This window comes from Desmodus rotundus, chromosome 9, assembly GCF_022682495.2.
Source record: "Desmodus rotundus isolate HL8 chromosome 9, HLdesRot8A.1, whole genome shotgun sequence".
NCBI classification, from domain to species: Eukaryota; Metazoa; Chordata; class Mammalia; order Chiroptera; family Phyllostomidae; genus Desmodus; species Desmodus rotundus.
The window spans coordinates 25,853,060-25,872,199 of NC_071395.1; the positions used below are offsets into that span (position 1 = coordinate 25,853,060).

The 19,140-nt window shown below is 37.0% G+C and overlaps 2 protein-coding genes across 2 annotated transcripts in view; one reads left to right on the forward strand and one right to left on the reverse strand.

Moving 5' to 3' along the window:
* Positions 1-168: 168 nt before the first annotated feature.
* Positions 169-3,772, forward strand: C9H4orf46 (chromosome 9 C4orf46 homolog). The gene is made up of 2 exons (XM_024568962.3): positions 169-463; positions 1,896-3,772. The coding sequence occupies exons 1-2, from the start codon at positions 278-280 to the stop codon at positions 2,049-2,051; spliced, it is 342 nt and encodes a 113-aa protein (XP_024424730.2). The 5' UTR covers positions 169-277; the 3' UTR covers positions 2,052-3,772.
* A 4,173-nt stretch (positions 3,773-7,945) lies between these two features.
* The window catches only part of RXFP1 (relaxin family peptide receptor 1), a 114,294-nt gene continuing 103,099 nt past the window's right edge, over positions 7,946-19,140 (reverse strand). Inside the window, exons 14-19 of the mRNA XM_053911205.1 lie at positions 16,001-16,072; positions 15,062-15,133; positions 13,098-13,327; positions 11,519-11,929; positions 10,594-10,812; positions 7,946-9,003 (exon numbers count right to left, since the gene is read on the reverse strand). Coding sequence (XP_053767180.1) covers positions 8,702-9,003; positions 10,594-10,812; positions 11,519-11,929; positions 13,098-13,327; positions 15,062-15,133; positions 16,001-16,072 — 1,306 coding nt within the window. The 3' untranslated portion in view covers positions 7,946-8,701. The remainder of the gene's footprint in view (positions 9,004-10,593; positions 10,813-11,518; positions 11,930-13,097; positions 13,328-15,061; positions 15,134-16,000; positions 16,073-19,140) is intronic.

Sequence of the window (19,140 nt, forward strand, 5' to 3'; positions counted from 1 at the left end):
ATCCTGGAAGTCGTAGTCTTCTGTAAGAGTCTTCTAAGTCTGTACGGGGCTTTGCGCAGGAGCAGTGAGCTGCCCTGCGAAGGGTGAATTTACTCAAATCTGATTGGCTGTCCCGAAGAAATTCACCGTCTGTGCGGTATCGGTAAACACTCACAGGGAGACTGGGCGGGGTTTCGGGTGGGAGGAGGCGGGGCCTCTGGATTAAGAGCGCGGGCGGTTGGAAGACAGTTGGTGTCGGTTCTGCCAAGTTCGGGTTCGGCAGTCTCTGCCCTTCTCCATGGCAGATAATGAAGATGTGCGGGTTTCTTCGCAGTCCCCGCCGCCTTCCTTCTCTCCCTCGTCTTCAGACCCCTCTTCCACATCGTCCCCCGGCGTCCCAGTGAGTTTGGACTGGCCTGTTCCGAGCGTGGGTAGCGGCCGAACCGTGGACCCGCTGGAGGAAGTGGAGTTGCAGATCGGAGACGTGAGTGTCGCCCTACAGGTCCCGGGGCCGGGTCCCCACTGGCGCCTGTTGAAAGACGGACCGCGGCGGGGCCAGGGAGGGAGGGACTGGGAATCCTTACACCCAGCCTGGAGCATCTTTTCCTTCTGCCCCCTGAGGATTCTGCCTTTAGATTTAGTGTTGAGGAATGAGGGGGTTTTCCTCCACCCGCCCCCTGACTCAGTCTTTTTGCTTCTCCTTCTGGTTTCAATCATCCCTGTAACCCGAAACCGCGCAGCTCTGCTGCAAGGATTTGTGCTGCCTCTGTCCGCCCTGTTATCTTCCCTTCTTGCTGTCTGTGGGCGCTTGGGATCAGGCTGTGATTTTTCTCTCCGTGGGACTTAAGAGCTCGCTGTTCTAGTTGGCCACCTGCCCAGAGCCAGCTGACAATGCTAATGTCTATCTCAGGCTTTCTTTTCGCTGGACCGAGTTTGGAGGGGTTAGTCCCCGCCCCTGTAGCCCAGATTGCTTTCTTTAACGGTTTAGACAAAGATCCCTCCCTGTGATTGCTAGAATGCATGGTCCCTTGGTTTCTGCTGAATCTCGAATTTCCAGAAAATAACACGCGCACGCGCGCGCACACAAGCTGCAACCCTAACACTGACACCATCAGAGGAGGCGGGGGTGGAGGGGCGCAGTTTCAGTATTTAAAGACCCTTGAGTGGGTCAAGTGAATGAAGTATTTAGGGTGTAATCTTCCTGGGAGAACTTTGTGGAGTAAATTGGAAACTGGGGAATGAAGTCGATCATCTCATGGATCAAATATTTGTTTTTTTCAAAAATGTACAAAGTGCTGATACAGCTATTTTTGCTGAACAAGACTGGTTTCAAGTGAACATGTAGAATGAGTGCACATGTGTTATCTGGGAACGGTGTTATTTTATATTGTAGAAGAAAACATTTAATTCAAGAAGTGACTTTCCCCCCAAAAGTTCGGTATTTTCTGCATGTGTTTCGATTATGTTGACTTGTTTGTCAGCTAAGAGTATCTGTTCTTCCATCTATACATTTTAATGGTCTAAAGGGTTCACAGGTAAAAAGACTGAACAATGTCCTTGTTACCCAAATATCAGGAAGAGTTATTTATGGGGAAGTCCTTCAGATACTTCTGGTACTTAGTGTCAAGGGGTCCATGTCACCTTGTTGAGCCAAAAGAGATCCAGTGTATTTTCAAATAAAAAAAAATACTAACTTGTCGTGTCTCATACATAATGGGTATTTTTCTAGCTTACTTCACGTGAAAGAATTTTTTAGTTTCCCCGAAAAAACTGGTGTTTCAGTTTGCAGATTTTCTTACTTTTAAAGAAAACAAATTCAGCATTGGAGTTAAGGTTTTAAGTTATTTTTAGACTATAAAATAAGATGAGGATTTAATGAGTAAACTTCTATTGTTTGACTTTTTTTAAAATTTCAGGCAGCATTTTCATTAACCAAACTTCTCGAAGCCACATCTGCAGTATCAGCTCAAGTGGAAGAGCTTGCCTTCAAATGTACAGAAAATGCACGTTTCCTTAAAAGATGGCGGGACCTCTTGAAAGAAGGCTATGATTCTTTGAAGCCTGACAACTGATTTGGCTGTGAAATAACTCCTGCTTCCTCATTTATGATATTTGCACATGTACCATAGGTATAGTAAAATCTCCAGTAGTTCTGTGTATTCAAAATGAAATTTTTCTTGGTTTTATTTACTTTTTTGAAAGCAGATTACTGATGTTGTTTTTGATGCTGGCTATTATTTGTTTACCTTAAATACAGTCTGTCTAAACTTTTCTAGAATCTTTTTATGAAAGGTAATTTCATCAGTAGATAATAATACCACAGTGTTCCTAATAGCAAACTAGGCAGAACATTATTCTATTTGATTTGCAAGAAGATGTCAAGAATGAGCGAGTTTGAAGTTGAGCTTCATTTTATGGACCAAGGAAGATAACTTTTTACAATGTTAGATCCAGCTCCATTAGGCTCAGTTCTCTAGAACCAATCACTATATCTTACTTCCATATCCCCAGCACCTAGAACAGTGTAACATAATCACTCTAAGTTAGTTGGATAAAAGAGTTGACAACATAATTAAAATCTATTTTTTCTTCCTGTTTTTTAGTAAGAAGGTTATAATTGTTTCTCCAAAAAATATTTGAGTCAAATATTTACCGGGATTTGAACTTTAACTGATGACAGCTTTTTAAAATGTATAAGAAGTATTTTTTGCCCTTCTATGATGCTTTTTAAAAAGGCTTTTTCCCTCAGAAAATACAGGCAGGTACAGAAAGGATGCATATTTTTTCCCTTTTTATTTCTAAGGTTAACTGCTTCTACAGATAATATTTCTTGCATTCCATGTTGTTAGGTCTTTGATTTCTCTCTGTAAAGTGCCTTATCACAATTATGGCTCTGTACTGTTGTTTTTGGAGCTTTGTAAGTAATAATTCTAAATTCTAAACATAATAATTTTAAAGAAGTTACTTTCTTTTTAATGCAAAAATTTAAATGATGTCATTATTTTCATATTTGACTTTATTGACAATGCTGTTTTACCTGTTCTGTATGTTATGTTACTTTCTGTCTCTAGTGGTTTGTGTCATGTGTCAATGATTAAGCCAATTAATTTTCTACTATATAACTCTGGACATCTTTGATATAGCATCTTAATTCTTTGTAGATATGGAGATGGGTACAGAACTATATTGTAAAGCTCCACAATGGGGCTATGAAAGGGGACAAATGGATGGGCAAAGAGTAGTTTTGTGTAGTATATTAGGTCTTAGTTCTTGATTAATTTTTTAAGTTAAAGATAACACATATAGCCTAGGCTGATGTGGCTTGGTGGATTGAGTGCCACCCTGAGAACCGAAAAGTCGCTTGTCCAATTCCCAGTCAGGGCACATGCCTGGGTTGTGGGCCATGTCCCCAGCTGGGTCATGAAGAAGCAACTGATCAATGTATCTCTTGCACATTGATATTTCTCAACCTTTCTTTCCCCTTCCCTTCCCCTCTCTCTAAAAGTAAATAAATAAAGTCTTAAAAAAGAAAGATAACATATAGTATGTACCTGTACCACAGAGTTGCATATTTTGATATTAGAAAAATATTTTTCTAATGTGTCATGAAAATTGAAATTTTAAAATGTACAAAAATAAACTTGTTAAAAGCAAATTTTATTTCCATTTCTTTGGGTCCATTACTCTAAAATGTTTTATTGAAGTATTTCAACCATAACAGGATAGGTGAGTGATTTAAAGGACACCAATGCATTTCTACTATACAGATTTAAAAAATGTGTGGTTGTCTCTCATGCACCCCATACTGGGGACCTGGCCCAGAACCCAGGCATGTGCCCTGACTGGGAATTGAACTGCTGCCTTTGGTTCACAGGCCTGTGCTCAATCCACTGAGCTACACCAGCCAGGGCTTCTTTTATAAGCTTTTTAAAAATTATAAGCCTAATTAGTTAGAGCATTGATTATTACAAGCAGAATTGTAAGCTTTTTAAAAATTAAAAGTCTAGTTAGAGAATTGAATATTACAAGCAGAATTGTAGCTTTTTGCCCTGGCTGGTGTGCTCAGTGGACTGAGTGCTGGCCTGTGAACCAGAGGACTGCGGGTGCTATTCCCAGTCAGGGCACATGCCTGGGTTCCAGGCCAGGTCCCTGGTGGGGGGCATGTGGAAGGCAACCAAAAGATGTTTCTTTTTCTCTTCCTTCCCTCTCTCTAAAAATAAATAAAACCTTAAGAAAATAGCTTTCTACTCCTGGCTGGTGTAGCTCAGTGGATTGAGTGCAGGCTGTGAACCAAAGGGTTGCCAGTTCAATTCCCAATCAGGGCACATGCCTGGGTAGTGGGCCAGGTCCCCAGTGGGGGACGTGCAAGAGGTAACCACACATTGATGTTTCTCTCCCTCTCTCCTTCCCTTCCCCTTTCTTTAAAAAGTGAATAAACAAAATTTCAAAAAAAAAAAAAGAAAGTAGCTTTCTAGAGAACCAAGATGGCGGCGTAGGTAGACACACTGCGCCTCCTCGCACAACCAGAACTGACAGAGAATCGAACAGCAAGGGGGACCAACACCAAGGAAACAGAAAGTGATCATTCATCCAGACTGGTAGGAGGGGCGGAGATGGCACTGGGGTGGAGAGGACTCGCGTGGCTGTGGCGGGACTGAGACTGGCGGAGTGTGGGACAAATGGCGCAGGCAGTCCGAGCACTAGCAGACCCTGCGGCCCCACATTTGCACAGATAAACCCAGAGGGCCGGACTCAGAGTGGTGGAGAGTGGGGCAGGCAGAGTGGCGGATAGCACATTGCGGCACCACATTCACCCACAGATAAACCGGACGAACGGCGGGCAGAGAAGCAGACCGCTGCGCAACCCAGGGCTCCAGCTCCGGGAAATAAAGCCTCAAACCTCTGATTGAAAGCGCCTCTGGGGGTTGGGGCGGCAGGAGAGACTCCCAGCCTCACAGGAGAGGTTGTTGGAGAGACCCACAGGGGCCTAGAGTGTGCACAGGCCCACTTACTTGGGAACCAGCACCAGAGGGGCCCAGTTTGATTGTGGGTAGCGGAGTGAAAGACTGAAATCCGGAGGAGAGTGAAGCGGGCGCCATTGCTCCCTCTCGGCCCCGCCCCCACGTACAGCATCACAGCGCAGGGACCAGCATTACCCCGCCCCGGTGAACACCTAAGGCTCCGCCCCTTAAAGTAACAGACGCGCCAAGACAGACAAACAAAAAAAATGGCCCAAATGACAGAACACTTCAAAGCTCCAGAAAAAATACAACTAAGCGACGAAGAGATAGCCAACCTATCGGATGCACAGTTCAAAGCACTGGTTATCAATATGCTCACAGACTTGGTTGAATCTATTCGAAAAACAGATGAAAAAATGAAGCCTATGCTAACAGAAACAAAGGAAAATGTACAGGGAACCAATAGTGATGAGAAGGAAACTGGGACTCAAATCAATGGTATGGACCAGAAGGAAGAAACAAACATTCAACCAGAAAAGAATGAAGAAACAAGAACTTGGAAAAATGAGGAGAGGCTTAGGAACCTCCAGGACACCTTGAAACGTTCCCACATCCGAATTATAGGGGTGCCAGAAGGAGAAGAGGAAGAACAAAAAATTGAAAACTTATTTGAACAAATAATGGAGAACTTCCCCAATCTGGCAAAGGAAATAGACTTCCGGGAAGTCCAGGAAGCTCAGAGAGTCCCAAAGAAGCTGGACCCAAGGAGGAACACAACAAGACACATCATAATTACATTACCCAAGATTAAACGCAAGGACCTACGTCCAAGATTACTATATCCAGCAAAGCTATCATTTAGAATGGAAGGGAGGATAAAGTGCTTCTCAGATAAGGTCAAGTTGAAAAGGCTCATCATCACCAAGCCCTTATTATATGAAATGTTAAAGGGAGTTACCTAAGAAAAAGATCAAAAATAGGAACAGTAAAAATGACACCAAACTCACAGTTATTAACGACCACACATAAAACAAAAACGAGAGCAAACTAGGCAAACAACTAGAACATGAGGGTTGTCAATAAGGGAGTGGGAGGGGGAGAGGGGGGTAAAGGTACAGAGAATAAGTAGCATAGATGATAGGTGGAAAATAGACAGGGGGAGGGTAAAAATAGTGTAGGAAATGTAGAAGCCAAAGAACTTACAAGTATGACCCATGGACATGAACTATGGGGGGGGAATGTGGGAGGGAGGGGGGTGGGCAGGATGGAGTGGAGTGGGGGGGGAAATGGGACAACTGTAATAGCATAATCAATAAATATATTAAAAAAAAAAAAAAAAAAAGAAAGTAGCTTTCTATTCTGATTTTTATTGAAAGTATATCACATTTCTTGTGTAGAAGACTAATTGGAACCATTCCAAGTAGGAACAGCAAGGACTCAAAGCAATCCATATTTTTAATAGGATTATATTGCGAGTAATTTATTTTCAAAAGAAATCTATACAATTATATAGTCGATAAATATTTTTTGATTCCATTGTTTTTACGTTTTGAACATTGGTGCATTTAAAACCACTTGAAAACATTTTGTTTTTTAAAGTTTTCAAATTATGAAAGCATGAAATTCCTGTAGCTCAGAGACCAGAAGAATAACTAGCAAAAAAGTATGATCTGTTTGTGCAAAAGAGAAGGTAAATCCATCTCTTGATAACAACTGTTTTCTCTTTAGAGCAAACGTGTATAAAGACCTTTCCTTCCTGAAGTTCAATTCCTGACTGTGTGCTTCTAGCTCTTCTTTTTCCTTGTAACTGCTTTATTGAGATACAATTTCTGTGCCATAAAATTCATCAGTCTGAAGTGTATGGCTTTTATTATAATTGCAGAGTTGTTTATACATCACCATCTAACAATTTTAGAACTTTTTCTTTTGCCCAAAAAGATACTTTCCACTTCCTAGGCATCACCCTTCCAACCTTCTCTCCCCCAGCAAACTCTAATATTCCTGTCTCTGTGAATTTGCTTAAACTAGGGATTTCATGCAAGGAGAATCTTACAGTGTTTGTCCTTTGTTTTCTGGTTTATTTCACATTCGTCATGTAGCATGGGTCAGCATCTAATTCCCTTTTATGGCTGAATAATATTCCATTGTATGTATATGCTAAATTTTATCTATTTATCAGTTGATAGGCACTTGGGTTACCTCCATCTTTTGGCTACTGTGAATATTGCCGCAATGAGTGTTTCCATGCAAGTGTCTGTCTGAGGCCTATTTTCAACTCCTGGGTTCATGCCCAGTCCTGAAATAGCTGGATCACATTGTAATTCTGTGATAAGCTTTGGAGGAACCACTAACCTGTTTTCTACAGTGGCTGCATCATTTCACCTTCAAACCAGCAATGTGGAAGGGGTTTCAATCTCCATATCCTTGCCAACATGTTATTTTTTAAGTTACAGCCCTCTTAGTAAGTGTGATGTGTTATCTCGGTGTGGTTTTGATTCGCATTTTCCTAGTTCTTTGTGATGTTGAGCAACTTTTCATGTGCTTATTGGCCATTTGTATATCTTTGGAGAAATGTCCAAGTCCTTCGCCCATTTTTTAATTGGGCTTCTTGCCTTTTTTGTTGAGTGGTAGGAGTTCTGTAAAGAAGCCCTCTCAAATATGATTTCTAAGTATTTTCTTTCATTCTGTAGGTACTTTTTCCCACTTTTTTTTGATAATGACCTATGATACATGAAAGTTTTTCATTTAGATGAAATTTATTTTTTCCTTTTGTTTCTTATGCTTTTATTGTCTGTCATATCTAAGGATCAGTGGCTAAGTCCAGGGTCTTGAAGACTTGGCCATGTTTTCTTCTAAGAGTTTTATGTCTTATATTTAGGTTGTTAATTTATGCTGAGTTAATTTTTACATACACTATAAGGTAGGGGTCAAACTTCATTCTTTTACATGTGACTTGCCCCAGCATCGTGTGCTGAAAAGACTGTTTTTTCTTCATTTGATTGTCTTGGCATTTTGTTGAAAATTAATTGACTGTAAATGTGAAGGTTTTGTTTTTGGACTCTCAAATTCTGTTCCATTGATCCAAATGTCTATCCTCATCCTAGCTTTTCTGATTCATTCCTTACTATCACTTTCACTCTCCTTTTCCAACCCCAGATGATGTTCTCAAAGAAAAAAGAAGACTGGGCAGGAAGTAGCAGAGAAATGCTGTTTTGAGTTTATATTGAGTTCATAGCAATAAATACATTATATTGGCTCTCAAGTATATGAAGACTTGAGACAGTTAAGATGAATTCTTAAAACAGAGTATCTGTATTTTGCAAACAATCAGACATTTTCTCTGACGCTTTTATAGAGTGTTCCAAAACCTTAACCCCTTATTTCAAACTGTCCGTGATTCTTATGTTTGCTGACACGCATAGCAGACAAAGCTCTATTTGAACCCAAGAGCCACAGATGAACTTTGTATATTTTGTAAACACAGTTTAACATCGAACATTGAGAATGTTCTATACTACTTCCAGGAGTTTACCGCAGTGCCATGCACATAGAGGGTACTCAAGAAGTGCAAAAGGAATGAATGAACCTTTCTGAAGTGGACTTCTCTTAAATTTCCTATGCAAAATATGTGCTCGTGTATACACATTATCAATATAATTTATTTCCCTAATTTATTTTAGCCATTAATAGAAATTATTAATTTTGTGGCATTCATTTTAGGCTAATCCATTTTGAAGCACCCTAATGGAGTTCAGAGTCAGCTATGAACAGGAATTGAGTCTGGTTGACTGAGAAATTAGTGACAATTCATAGGAGTCTCTGAAAAGGGCTGGCTTCATTAACTTAGGTGGCATGTCCTGCAGTGGCCACATTTCTACCCAGATGAATGATGGAGCATATGTTTTCCGACTTCTTTTCCTGCCAATAGATCTTCTTTGTCTGTAGTTATTCCAAAACTGGTGGATCATTTCTTTGAATGGTCTTGTGGTCAGAGTGTAGAGAATTGGGTTCAAAGCACTGTTGATAGGCAAAATAAAAATCACTACCCAAGAGGTTATAGTACCTGGAAGGGAAAAATGAAACAGATTTCGTATTTATGGATGTTTGCAAGTTATAGAAACCCCTTTTCCTTGTTTCTACCCCAGCTCCCTTTGGAGGCTTTATTTTCTTCCATTTGATGTCACATAATTAAATACTAAGTCATGTGTCTTTCCAGGGTGCCAGTATTCGAGAGGAGTGCTGGTGCTGCAGAAAATCAGGGTGTGTTGCTAAATAGCTTTTCTAGAATACATCAGAAAAGTATTCCCTCAGGTGGAAATATTTTCCCTCGAGTGATTACATATTATTATAATATAATTCCATTTTAGGAATAACTGTGGTTTAGTATTAAATCATACCTTTGAAATGTTTTAATTACTAGATAGCACATATAGTATTGTTCAGGATGTATACTTTAATAAATTTCTTCTCAACTATTTATTTTTAAAACATAGGTATGTATTTTTAGGCTTTTCACTAGCTTTAATATTTATTTCAATAAAAACATCTTTGACTAACCTTATCTTAGAAAATCACCATAGTATGTATGCAACTACTCAGATTTTTATTAAAATTTAATTAATGCTATCTTCATTGCTTATAAAATGTAAGATACTATCACCACCAACCATGGGATACGACAAAATTAAAAATGTATGCTTATAAATTTTTAAAGCTATGAATGCATACTGCACTACACATACAATTAACAGGATTTTGCATGTTTCTAAAATTGTGGTAAAGTACATGTAACAAAATTTACCACTTTAATCAGTCTTAAGTGTATTAAGTACATCTGACACATTGTGCAGCCATCACCACCACACATCTCCAGAACCTTCTCATCTTGACAGAATGAAACTCCACACCTAATAACTCCCTATTCCCTTTTCCTTCCAACCCTTAACCACACCATTTACAGCCTCTGTCTCTGTGAATTCGCCTCCTCTAGTTACTCCTAGAAGTGGAATCATACAATATTTATCCTCTCGTGACTGGCTTATTTCACTTAGCATGTTTTCGAGGTCCATCCATGTTGTGGCATGTATCGGAATTTCCTTCCTTATAAGTCCGAATGATCGTACATTTTGTGTGTGTGACACATTTTGTTCATCCTTTCCTCCGTGGATGAAGCCTGGGTTTTTTGCACCTTTTGGCTATTGTGAATGATGCTGCTATGAACGCAGGTGTATGAATGTCTGAGTTTCTGTGTTTTCTTCTATCATCTCACATACTCTGGGCCAATGTTCTTTGAATTGCTGTGTATGTCAGGAGGAAAAATTTCTTACCTTCTGAAATAAATAATTATTTAATAATCATTTTGACCTAGGTTCCTTGCGGTCATCTTAAGCATGGGATTACCAGAATTTCAACACATTGAGTGTAATTTACTTGCGTCATTGTTCCTTGTTCCAATAGTAGTTACGGTTTTAGGCATTTATGGAAAGAACCGAACAGCTTCCAGTACGCATTTTATTGATGAAGGGAACCTGAAGTACATATGACTTACAATTCTTGAAACGAGTTAGTGTTAAGGATCTTAACTTTCTTTCTTAGAGGAACACTGTAGAAACGGATACATTATTTCTTTATGGAAAGAAGAAAAAAGTTGTACCTGGTATTTCTACCTGAAGCAATGAAAGGAATTTCAGTACAAAAATGGGTATCCAGCATAATGCATCAGTAAACACAATAAAGAAAAACCGTTTGGCAAGGGTCATCTCTTTTTTAACTTGCTTCCCTATTTCAGTTGCTCTTATGGTGCTTTGATGAATGCTGTAAAACATGCCTCCATAGGAAAAAACTATGATGATAAATGCCGCCAAGTTAATACCTATTTAGAACACAAAGGTTATTACTAATGTATATAAACATTCTTTCACAACAATCAAACAAACATACCCTTAGCCGACATTATTAAAGCAAAGATACAAAAACCATGACATGGTTTTTGTTCATAAGAATTAGTAGGGTACACAGAAATCATGAATTTTTAAAAATTTGAAGTATTGTTTAAGTAAAGAGGAATGATGACATGTTTAATCTTCAAATGGCATATTAATGAGATCATAGTGATTCAGTGAATATTCTTGGGTCTAATAAATTAATCTTTCTAGTATTTTAAAAAATAATTTAATTATATTGTTATATTTTGAAAAAAAATTTATAAGAGAAAACACTTGTATGTCTACTCAAGCCAAAGACTTGTCTGGCTAGTTTGGATTTGTTCATATTATAAAGGCAAAGACTTAAAATATATTTTTCTTAGTGTTACTAGGGTGAATGCATGAAATACAAGTGTTTAGTGTCTTGTCTTTTTTTTTTTTAAGGTGTATCCTGTTGGAATTTATATGATAAAAGGAAGTTTTTTTCCAAAATCTTTTAGGGGATTCTGATAGAATTCATCCCCAATGTCAATGAGAAAAACTGGCTAGAAGGCCTGAAATAAAAATTTGTAAACATTATAAGGTAAACTGAGGTCCATGTTGGGATTTATTGTAACATTTGTATGAAAGCGCTCATAATACAGAATTTCTTACCAAGAAAAATTGCCACGGAGTAAATCTGCGCTCCAATACTTTCTGTATCTTCTGAATGAAGAGGAAAACATACTCCATTGGTGCCATAGTAGTTTTTGAAAAATTCCTTATTGCTCAATGGAACAAAAGCCACTATAATCCCAATAATCCAAATGAGAATCAGCACTGTAATTGTTCTGCATTTTCTAGGTCTTAAATATCTAAAAGGATACACGATATATATATATTTTTCCAGTGTTAGAAATGTTAAAAGTAATACTGATACTTCTGTAGACAGAATGGCCAAAGACCCCGTGAGCTGACAATGAAAACTCTCTGTCCACAGTTGTGCATGCTTGTTGTATTCTCCACGAAACTTTAGGTCAAAGGCTCCAATCACAAGTAAATATATTCCCATTAGGCAGTCGGCACCTATAGGGATCAGTAAATTTCACAAGTTTAGAGAAATAAATAGGTATAATGGAATTTTCAACAAGATTATCAATTAACTATCAAGATATTATCGATTGATTTATTGATTAATTGATTAATCACCAATAAGAATGGTTGATTGGTTATTGATTTATTGATTATTGATGAAATATCAATCGTCAATTTATTGATATGTGCCAATAATTAACATTTGGGTACATATAATTTGTATACATATATCTAATGTTTTAGCAAAAATAACCAAGTTTCTTCTGTCTTGGGGGGGCTACTTTTTATTCTAAGAATTCATTTATGGGTAAGGACTTCATCAACTCTCTGATAACCACCCTTACAGAGTCCGTTACAGCTAAAAAGTAATCATTTCTCTGTTTTCCATAAACACATAAGTTTGTAAGAGAAGGGATCTTGCCTCTTTTGTTTTTGTTCTAGCCCATCACCTAGAAGTGTTGAATAAATGAATAAAATGCAATTATGTTGAGCATTGTATTAGGGACCAAGATGGTGATGTTATTATTTGGTTCACCTCTCCCACTGAAATTCTCTCGGCTTAACAAGCTAAAGATATCACCCAAAATCTCGGAGAAAATGATTCAGAAGTTGCTGTAATAGAGCACTAATTTAGAAGACATGAATCATGTGACATGCTTTGCAGTCAGTATAATTTTAGGGGTCTTAAATTATTTATGCAGAGCTGTCCTAAGAAAGCTTGTTCTCTCTGATGCTCAGTTGTCATTTTTACATCTTTGTCTCCTTTTAGGCTCTCCCATTCCCCACATCAGCTGTGGATGTAAAAATGTGACCAAGAAGGGTTTTACTCATAGTGAAAGGTTTTACAGCTTTAATAATATATTATGCCTGCAGAGGAGGAAACTTGAATGAATAAGACACTCTCTTTATGAGACAAAAGTAATGAATGAGAGCTTCATTAATCTGTGTAAGGTGATTGAGTTTGCTTGTTTTAAAACTTATTTTCTTTCTCATCACTAAAGTAATTTTATTCTAATTGAAGTGAATGTGAAAGCAACATATAAGCAAAAAGGAGAACATTAAAAAATCTCCTAATTCTGCCCTTGTTTACTTATTTTCTAATAACTATGCTTTTGTATATTTTGAAACTACAATTCCTCTTCAGTCCGGAAATACTCACAGCAGAGAGAGATGATTGACAGGGCATGCAGCTTGTTCTCAGACCGGATCCAAGGTCGCATACAAATGACAAAGATGTTTCCCAAGCATGTAAGTATAGACACGACCCAGACGAACACTCTCTGAATGATGCTTGCCAAGAGGTTCTCCAGAGACGAGATTCCATCAGTGTTCGGTTTACAGCTGCGAACGTGTGGCGCGTATCCACAGTACTGGAATTTCTTAAAATATCTGACGTGCAAAGAGAAGGTAAAAATAAGGTTCTGAATTAATTCAGTCTCACTATCCATTAATATTTATTTTCTACATTTTCTCAGTAGAAAGAAAATGTCTTAATATGATACTCAGAGGAATGTAAAACATTAAGAATACTGAAGCTTTAAACCTAAGTTTAATTCTCAATAACTTGTCTTTATTCTACAAGAACATGTGGGTGAGAACGGCAAATAGGCGTAATGAATATCCAAGTCTTACACACATCTCAGACTATAAACTGTTGGCATGTGATCAGGGACTCCATCAAGGAAAGCTTTATTTGTGTGTGTGTGTGTTCAGTGTAAATGCACTGTTACATGGCTCCTGTTGTTGCTACAACTGATCTTGCTTTCTAACCCTCAGTGGAAGAGAGAGTTAGGTGCGTTCTGCTCTGTGTTTCCATGGCTTTTCTATTACAGGAGTTATGTGCTACTTGCCAGCATGCCTATCTCACACTCGATTTTGGTACATATTCATTGACTGAGTTCTTTCATCAATAGAAAGACCTCCCTTGTTGATAAAAACATTACCTGGATAACCAGGAGTTATTACTGTGTTACCACCAACACCAACACTATTTGGTAAGCATCTTCTAGGTTTCAAGAACAAATTCTGTAACTCCATGAGGTAGGTATTAGTATCACCAGGAGGAGATGAATCTAATGGAAGCACATTATTTGCTAGGAAATTTTCTAATAAATGCAGACATTGGGATGCAATGATATCTTTTTGTCTCTAAAGCCATGTACACCGGCAAAAATATAAATGATCTTTACAGTATAAAGAGTTGCAGTAACACAGGACGAAAGCTTGATAGTTACAGGGAGTTGTTTAACTCTTGCTGCCTGTATCCCCAGAACCGCCATAGTTTCTGCTTAATTCAGGTCTATTCTTTGAGTCATCGTTTCTTGGGTTTTGTGAGCTGCACCATTTTCTTCCAATACACTCTGGTTTGCTTATGTTAGTCAAAGTGTTTTATGTTGTGTGTAACCAATGAAACTTTTACAGACATTGTATCTGAAGAATTATGAAAAACGGAAAGTGTCCTATGCTAGATTTAAAACGTAAGCAAGATTATAGAGTGGTGGTGGCCTCCATGACAATTTCTAAGTTACTGAGAATTCATTGTCCTGGCAAGGTAATCATTTTAATTCCTGTTACAAGGCTGCATTCGATTAAAGGAAGTGTTTCTAAAGCGTGTAATGAATGGTACAATGAGACACTCTGTTTGAATAAAAGATTTTCTTAAGTTTACCATTGTATCCACACATACTTAATTCAGTCACACCTTGACATTGTGGGCAATTTTAGCTTCCTTCATGTACAGCAGTTGTGTATTTGTGATCACTCGGTGTTGCTTATGTAAATCCCCACTTCTTCGTTTGGTAGCACTCTGAGTGTGCTCACTGGGCGAACATCCATATTTATGAGTGGTGTCAGAGCCGAGGAGAACTTACCAAGACTGAGTGGGTTCCCTCCACACTCCAGGTCTCTGACATTCAGAAGTCGCCTTTGATTTTATCAAACCATGAAAAACTAAATGTCACCCTGTTCAATTATTAACACTTAAGAGTTAATTATGTTTAGGCAAATTAGTCACTAGAAAATGTTAATAGATTGGATGCATTGGGTGTGGATGTATTAGCACAATACATGTGGAAACATAAACGATGAAAATCAAGGTGAAGAACAAGAAAAACATCTGCTTACATGTGAGAGAGATTCATAAGAGGTCTGAACATCCTTTGTTGGATATTTGAAATTTCAATTCCTTCTAGGCTGCTAAAAATATCAAATTAATTATCAAAATTACATGTTATACAGGGTATAATAAAATGAGTTTTTGTGAAGGACAATTTAATAAAATGCTGTTAGTTATCATATACTCTGAACCAAACATTCATACTCAGCCTATCCTCGGCCCTTTCCCAACCCCTTTTCAATTCTGTTAGTCATACACATTTTTCCCTATCTGTCTCCCTCATCTGAAGTTTTTGGATGCTCATAGATCATGGCATAATGCTTTTTGCATAATAACTACTCAATAAGTGTTTGTGGAATAAATGAACAAGCATTATCTTTTAGACAATATTAAAATAGAAGAGGAGTATTACATTTTTGAAAATTTTCTAATAACTTTTAAGTAATAGTTTTTTTCTAATAAAATGCCATTTTACTGAGGGAACACAAATTAACTGAAGCAAAGCTTATCTTTTAAGGCACTTCTCAGATCCTAACAATATTTTTTTGTGGTGCAAGTAATGATTTATATTATCCACAATATTCTATCTTGTAATAGAGATGGATATATAAATTCCCAGAAATCCAGTGCCAGTGGAGAAATGTGTATGCAAAGATGCCTTCAGAGGATGGAAGCAACCCACCCAATATAAGCTCAGGGTGATTATAGAAAAATACAAAATGATTCATCATTATCTAATTTTTAGTTTACAAATACATAAGATAAAGCTAATAGTTACCTGTTTATAGTCCAACAAACACTCATCTTACATGTTTTTGTGGAGCTTAACTAATATCCAGGGAATAAAGCTGATTTAAAAGATTCTATCAATATTTTAGATAATTTATTAGCTATTAGTATACAAATAACAATTTCATCATAAAACATCCCCGTAAGCATCTACTTACAGAGACTTGAGATTGACAAGAGAATCAAATTGGTTTGCTTGAAGTTTCTGGATTGGGTTATAGGAAAGATTCCTGTTTTATTTAAAAAAGGCAGCAATAAGTCATTTCTAGAAACTGCTTGAATAGAGAGAAAGTATATCTGTTGACTTTGGGTCACTTTTAAACATAAACAGTAAAAGCACAGTAATAGCACATGCCTCTTAGGAGACATTAAACTTTTACATAAATTAATGGAAATAACACACTTAGAATAGTCACTGGCTTTTAGTAAGTACTCTATGTGTGCATGTGAGTGTGAGAGAGAGAGAGAGAAAAGGAGGAGAGAGTGAGTGAGCGCTAAGACATAAGCATGTAGGTGCAGTTGTCAAGAGAGAAACCACACCTACTTCACATTTTGCTTAGGATCAGGTGTGATATGAATAATAGAAAAATATCATCTTATTTAGTCAAAATTTGAATGAATGGAGTTATATTGAACATTTTTTGACATAAAGTATACGTCAGTGGTATATTGTACCAGCAATTTGTGAGGCACAAAGTGAAAAGTAAAAGGCTCTGGCTAGAAACAAAAAGGTAGATCAGAGTGATAGTACAGCCGAATTTAAATGTGGGAAACTTCAGAATCTTTGTAAAACAACACCTTGAAACGAGAAAAATTGATTAAAGGGAGCTTCTCAGGGCAAGTTCTCTTTTTAAGAAATTTTTTCTAGATTAGACCATTAGTTACGTGGGGGGGGGGGATGCTGCTGGGGGTTGGTGATTACAGAAAGAGGGGACGAATGACAATGAAGAATGAGTCCTATAAAAGAAACAAAAGTGAACTCAACAGTTTAGGAATAGAGGACACTATCTTAACATAATGAAGGCCATATATGAAAGCCCCAGTCATCATTATCCTCAGGGGTGAAAGGTTGAAAGCATTTTCTCTAAAAACAGTGAGACAAGGATGTTCGCTTTTACCACTTCTATTCAACACAGTGCTGTAAGTCCTAGCTAGAGCAATTAGGCAAGACGAAGAAATAAAAGGCATCCAAATTGGAAAGAGAAAAGTAAAATCTCTGTTCACAGATGGCATGATCTTATGTGTAGAAAACCCTAAAGATTTCACACCTACACATATGCACACACATGAACTGTTATAACTAATAAACAAATTCAGCAAAATTTCTGAATATAAAATCAATGCACAAAAATCAAATACATTTCTATATAGTAACAATGAACAATGCAGAAATGAAATTATGAAAACAATTCCATTTGTAATAGTATCAAAAGGATAAAATACTTAGAAAAAACTTAACATAGCTCATGAAAGACTTATACTTTGAAAACAAGATATTGCTGAAAGAAATTAAGGAGAACACCAATAAATTCTGTGCTGATGAATTGGAAGACTTAATATTGTTAAGATGTCACTACTACCCAAAGTAATCTACAGATTCAGTGGAATTTCTAGCAAAATACCAATGTATATTGCAGAAATAGAAAAATTAATCCTAAAATTCATGTAAAATCTCAAGGGAGCCTGAATAGCTAGAATAATCTTGAAAAAGAACCAAGTTGGAGGTCTCATACTTCCTAATTTCAAAACTTACTGCAAAGGTACAGTAAACAAACCATGTGGTATTGTCATAAAGGTGGATATATAGGGGTGGGCAAAAGAAGGTTTACAGTTGTAATACAAATGAGTAATACAATAATTAACAAATAATAATAAGAGAATAAACTGTGTTTGGCATGCTCACAACTGTAAACCTACTTTTGCCCACCTCTGTATAGACAATGGAGTAGAATAGATTGCCTAGAAATAAAGTCTTCTGTACATAGTCAAATGATTTTCAACAAGGACGCTAAGACTGTCTAAAGGGGAAAGGGAAGTCTTTTCAACACATGGTGCTGGGAAAACTAGATAGATATCCAAATGCAAAAGAAAAAAAAAAAAAGAACTTTCTTTAACCAGTGTGCCACAAGATTTTTTAAAACCTACAATACCTGACTATTTAGTCAGGGGCACTGACCTCTTTTCCCTTAGATTGTCAATTAAACAAATGACAACAGCCAACACAACAATGGCTGTTCAGTGTGAATAAATCAAAATTATACCTAATTTTTGTCAGATCAGCAAAAGATATATTTTTTTGGTGTGCTACAGAATTTTAGCAATTAGTTTATATATGTGATGAGATGAAAATGGTTGACAATTGTTGGCTTACATCATTTACAAAATTAACTCAAAATGGATCAGAGACCTAAATATAAAAGCTAAAACTATAAACTATTACAAGAATATCTTTGGGAAAACACTCATGATATTGGGTTAGGCAATGATTTCTTGCATACGACACCAAAGCACAGGCAACGAAAGAAGAGATGAAAAAACTGGACTACATCTAAATTAAAAACTTTTGAGCATCAAAGGGTGCTACCAACTGAGTGAAAAAGCAAGCTACAGAATGGGAGCAAATATCTGCATACTGTATATGAAGAGAGTTTAATATGTAAAATATATAAAGAACTACTACAACTCAACAACAACAAAAACAATTAAAAATGAATAAAAGACTTGAATAAATGTTCTCCAAAAAAGATAAACAAATGAATAAGCAAATTAAAAGATAATATCATTAAGCATTAAGGAAAAGCAAACCAAAACCACAATGAGCTACCATTTCATATCCATTAGTTTAGTTATAATCAACAAAATAGAAAATAAAAAGTATTGTTGAAGTTGTGGAGAAATCGGAACCATTGTACACTGCTAGTGAGAATGGAAAATGGTGTAGCTGTTACGGAAAACTATGGAGTTTCCTCAAAAAATTAAAAATAGAATTACCATGTAATCCAACAACTCTACTTCTGAGGTTATATACAGAAAAGAATTGAGAGCGAGGTCTTGACTTGAAATTTGTACACCCATAGCAGCATAAATCACAACAGCTAAAAGATGGAAACAATCTAAATGTCCATCAATGGAAAAATGGATAAACACATGGTATATACACACGGTAGATTATTATTGTAAAAAATAATCTGAAATCATTAATTAAAAGTGAAATAAAATAATTAATGAACTGATATTATTATTTACAATAATAATATTCAGACATTCTGACACATGCTACAACATAGATGGATTTTGA

Excerpts from the sequence above, each read along its gene's own strand:
- C9H4orf46 (XM_024568962.3), top strand. The coding sequence starts at position 278 with ATGGCAGATAATGAAGATGTGCGGGTTTCTTCGCAGTCCCCGCCGCCT. Across the intron at positions 464-1,895 it reads TGGAGTTGCAGATCGGAGAC|GCAGCATTTTCATTAACCAA; the intron begins GTGAGTGTCGCC and ends TTAAAATTTCAG.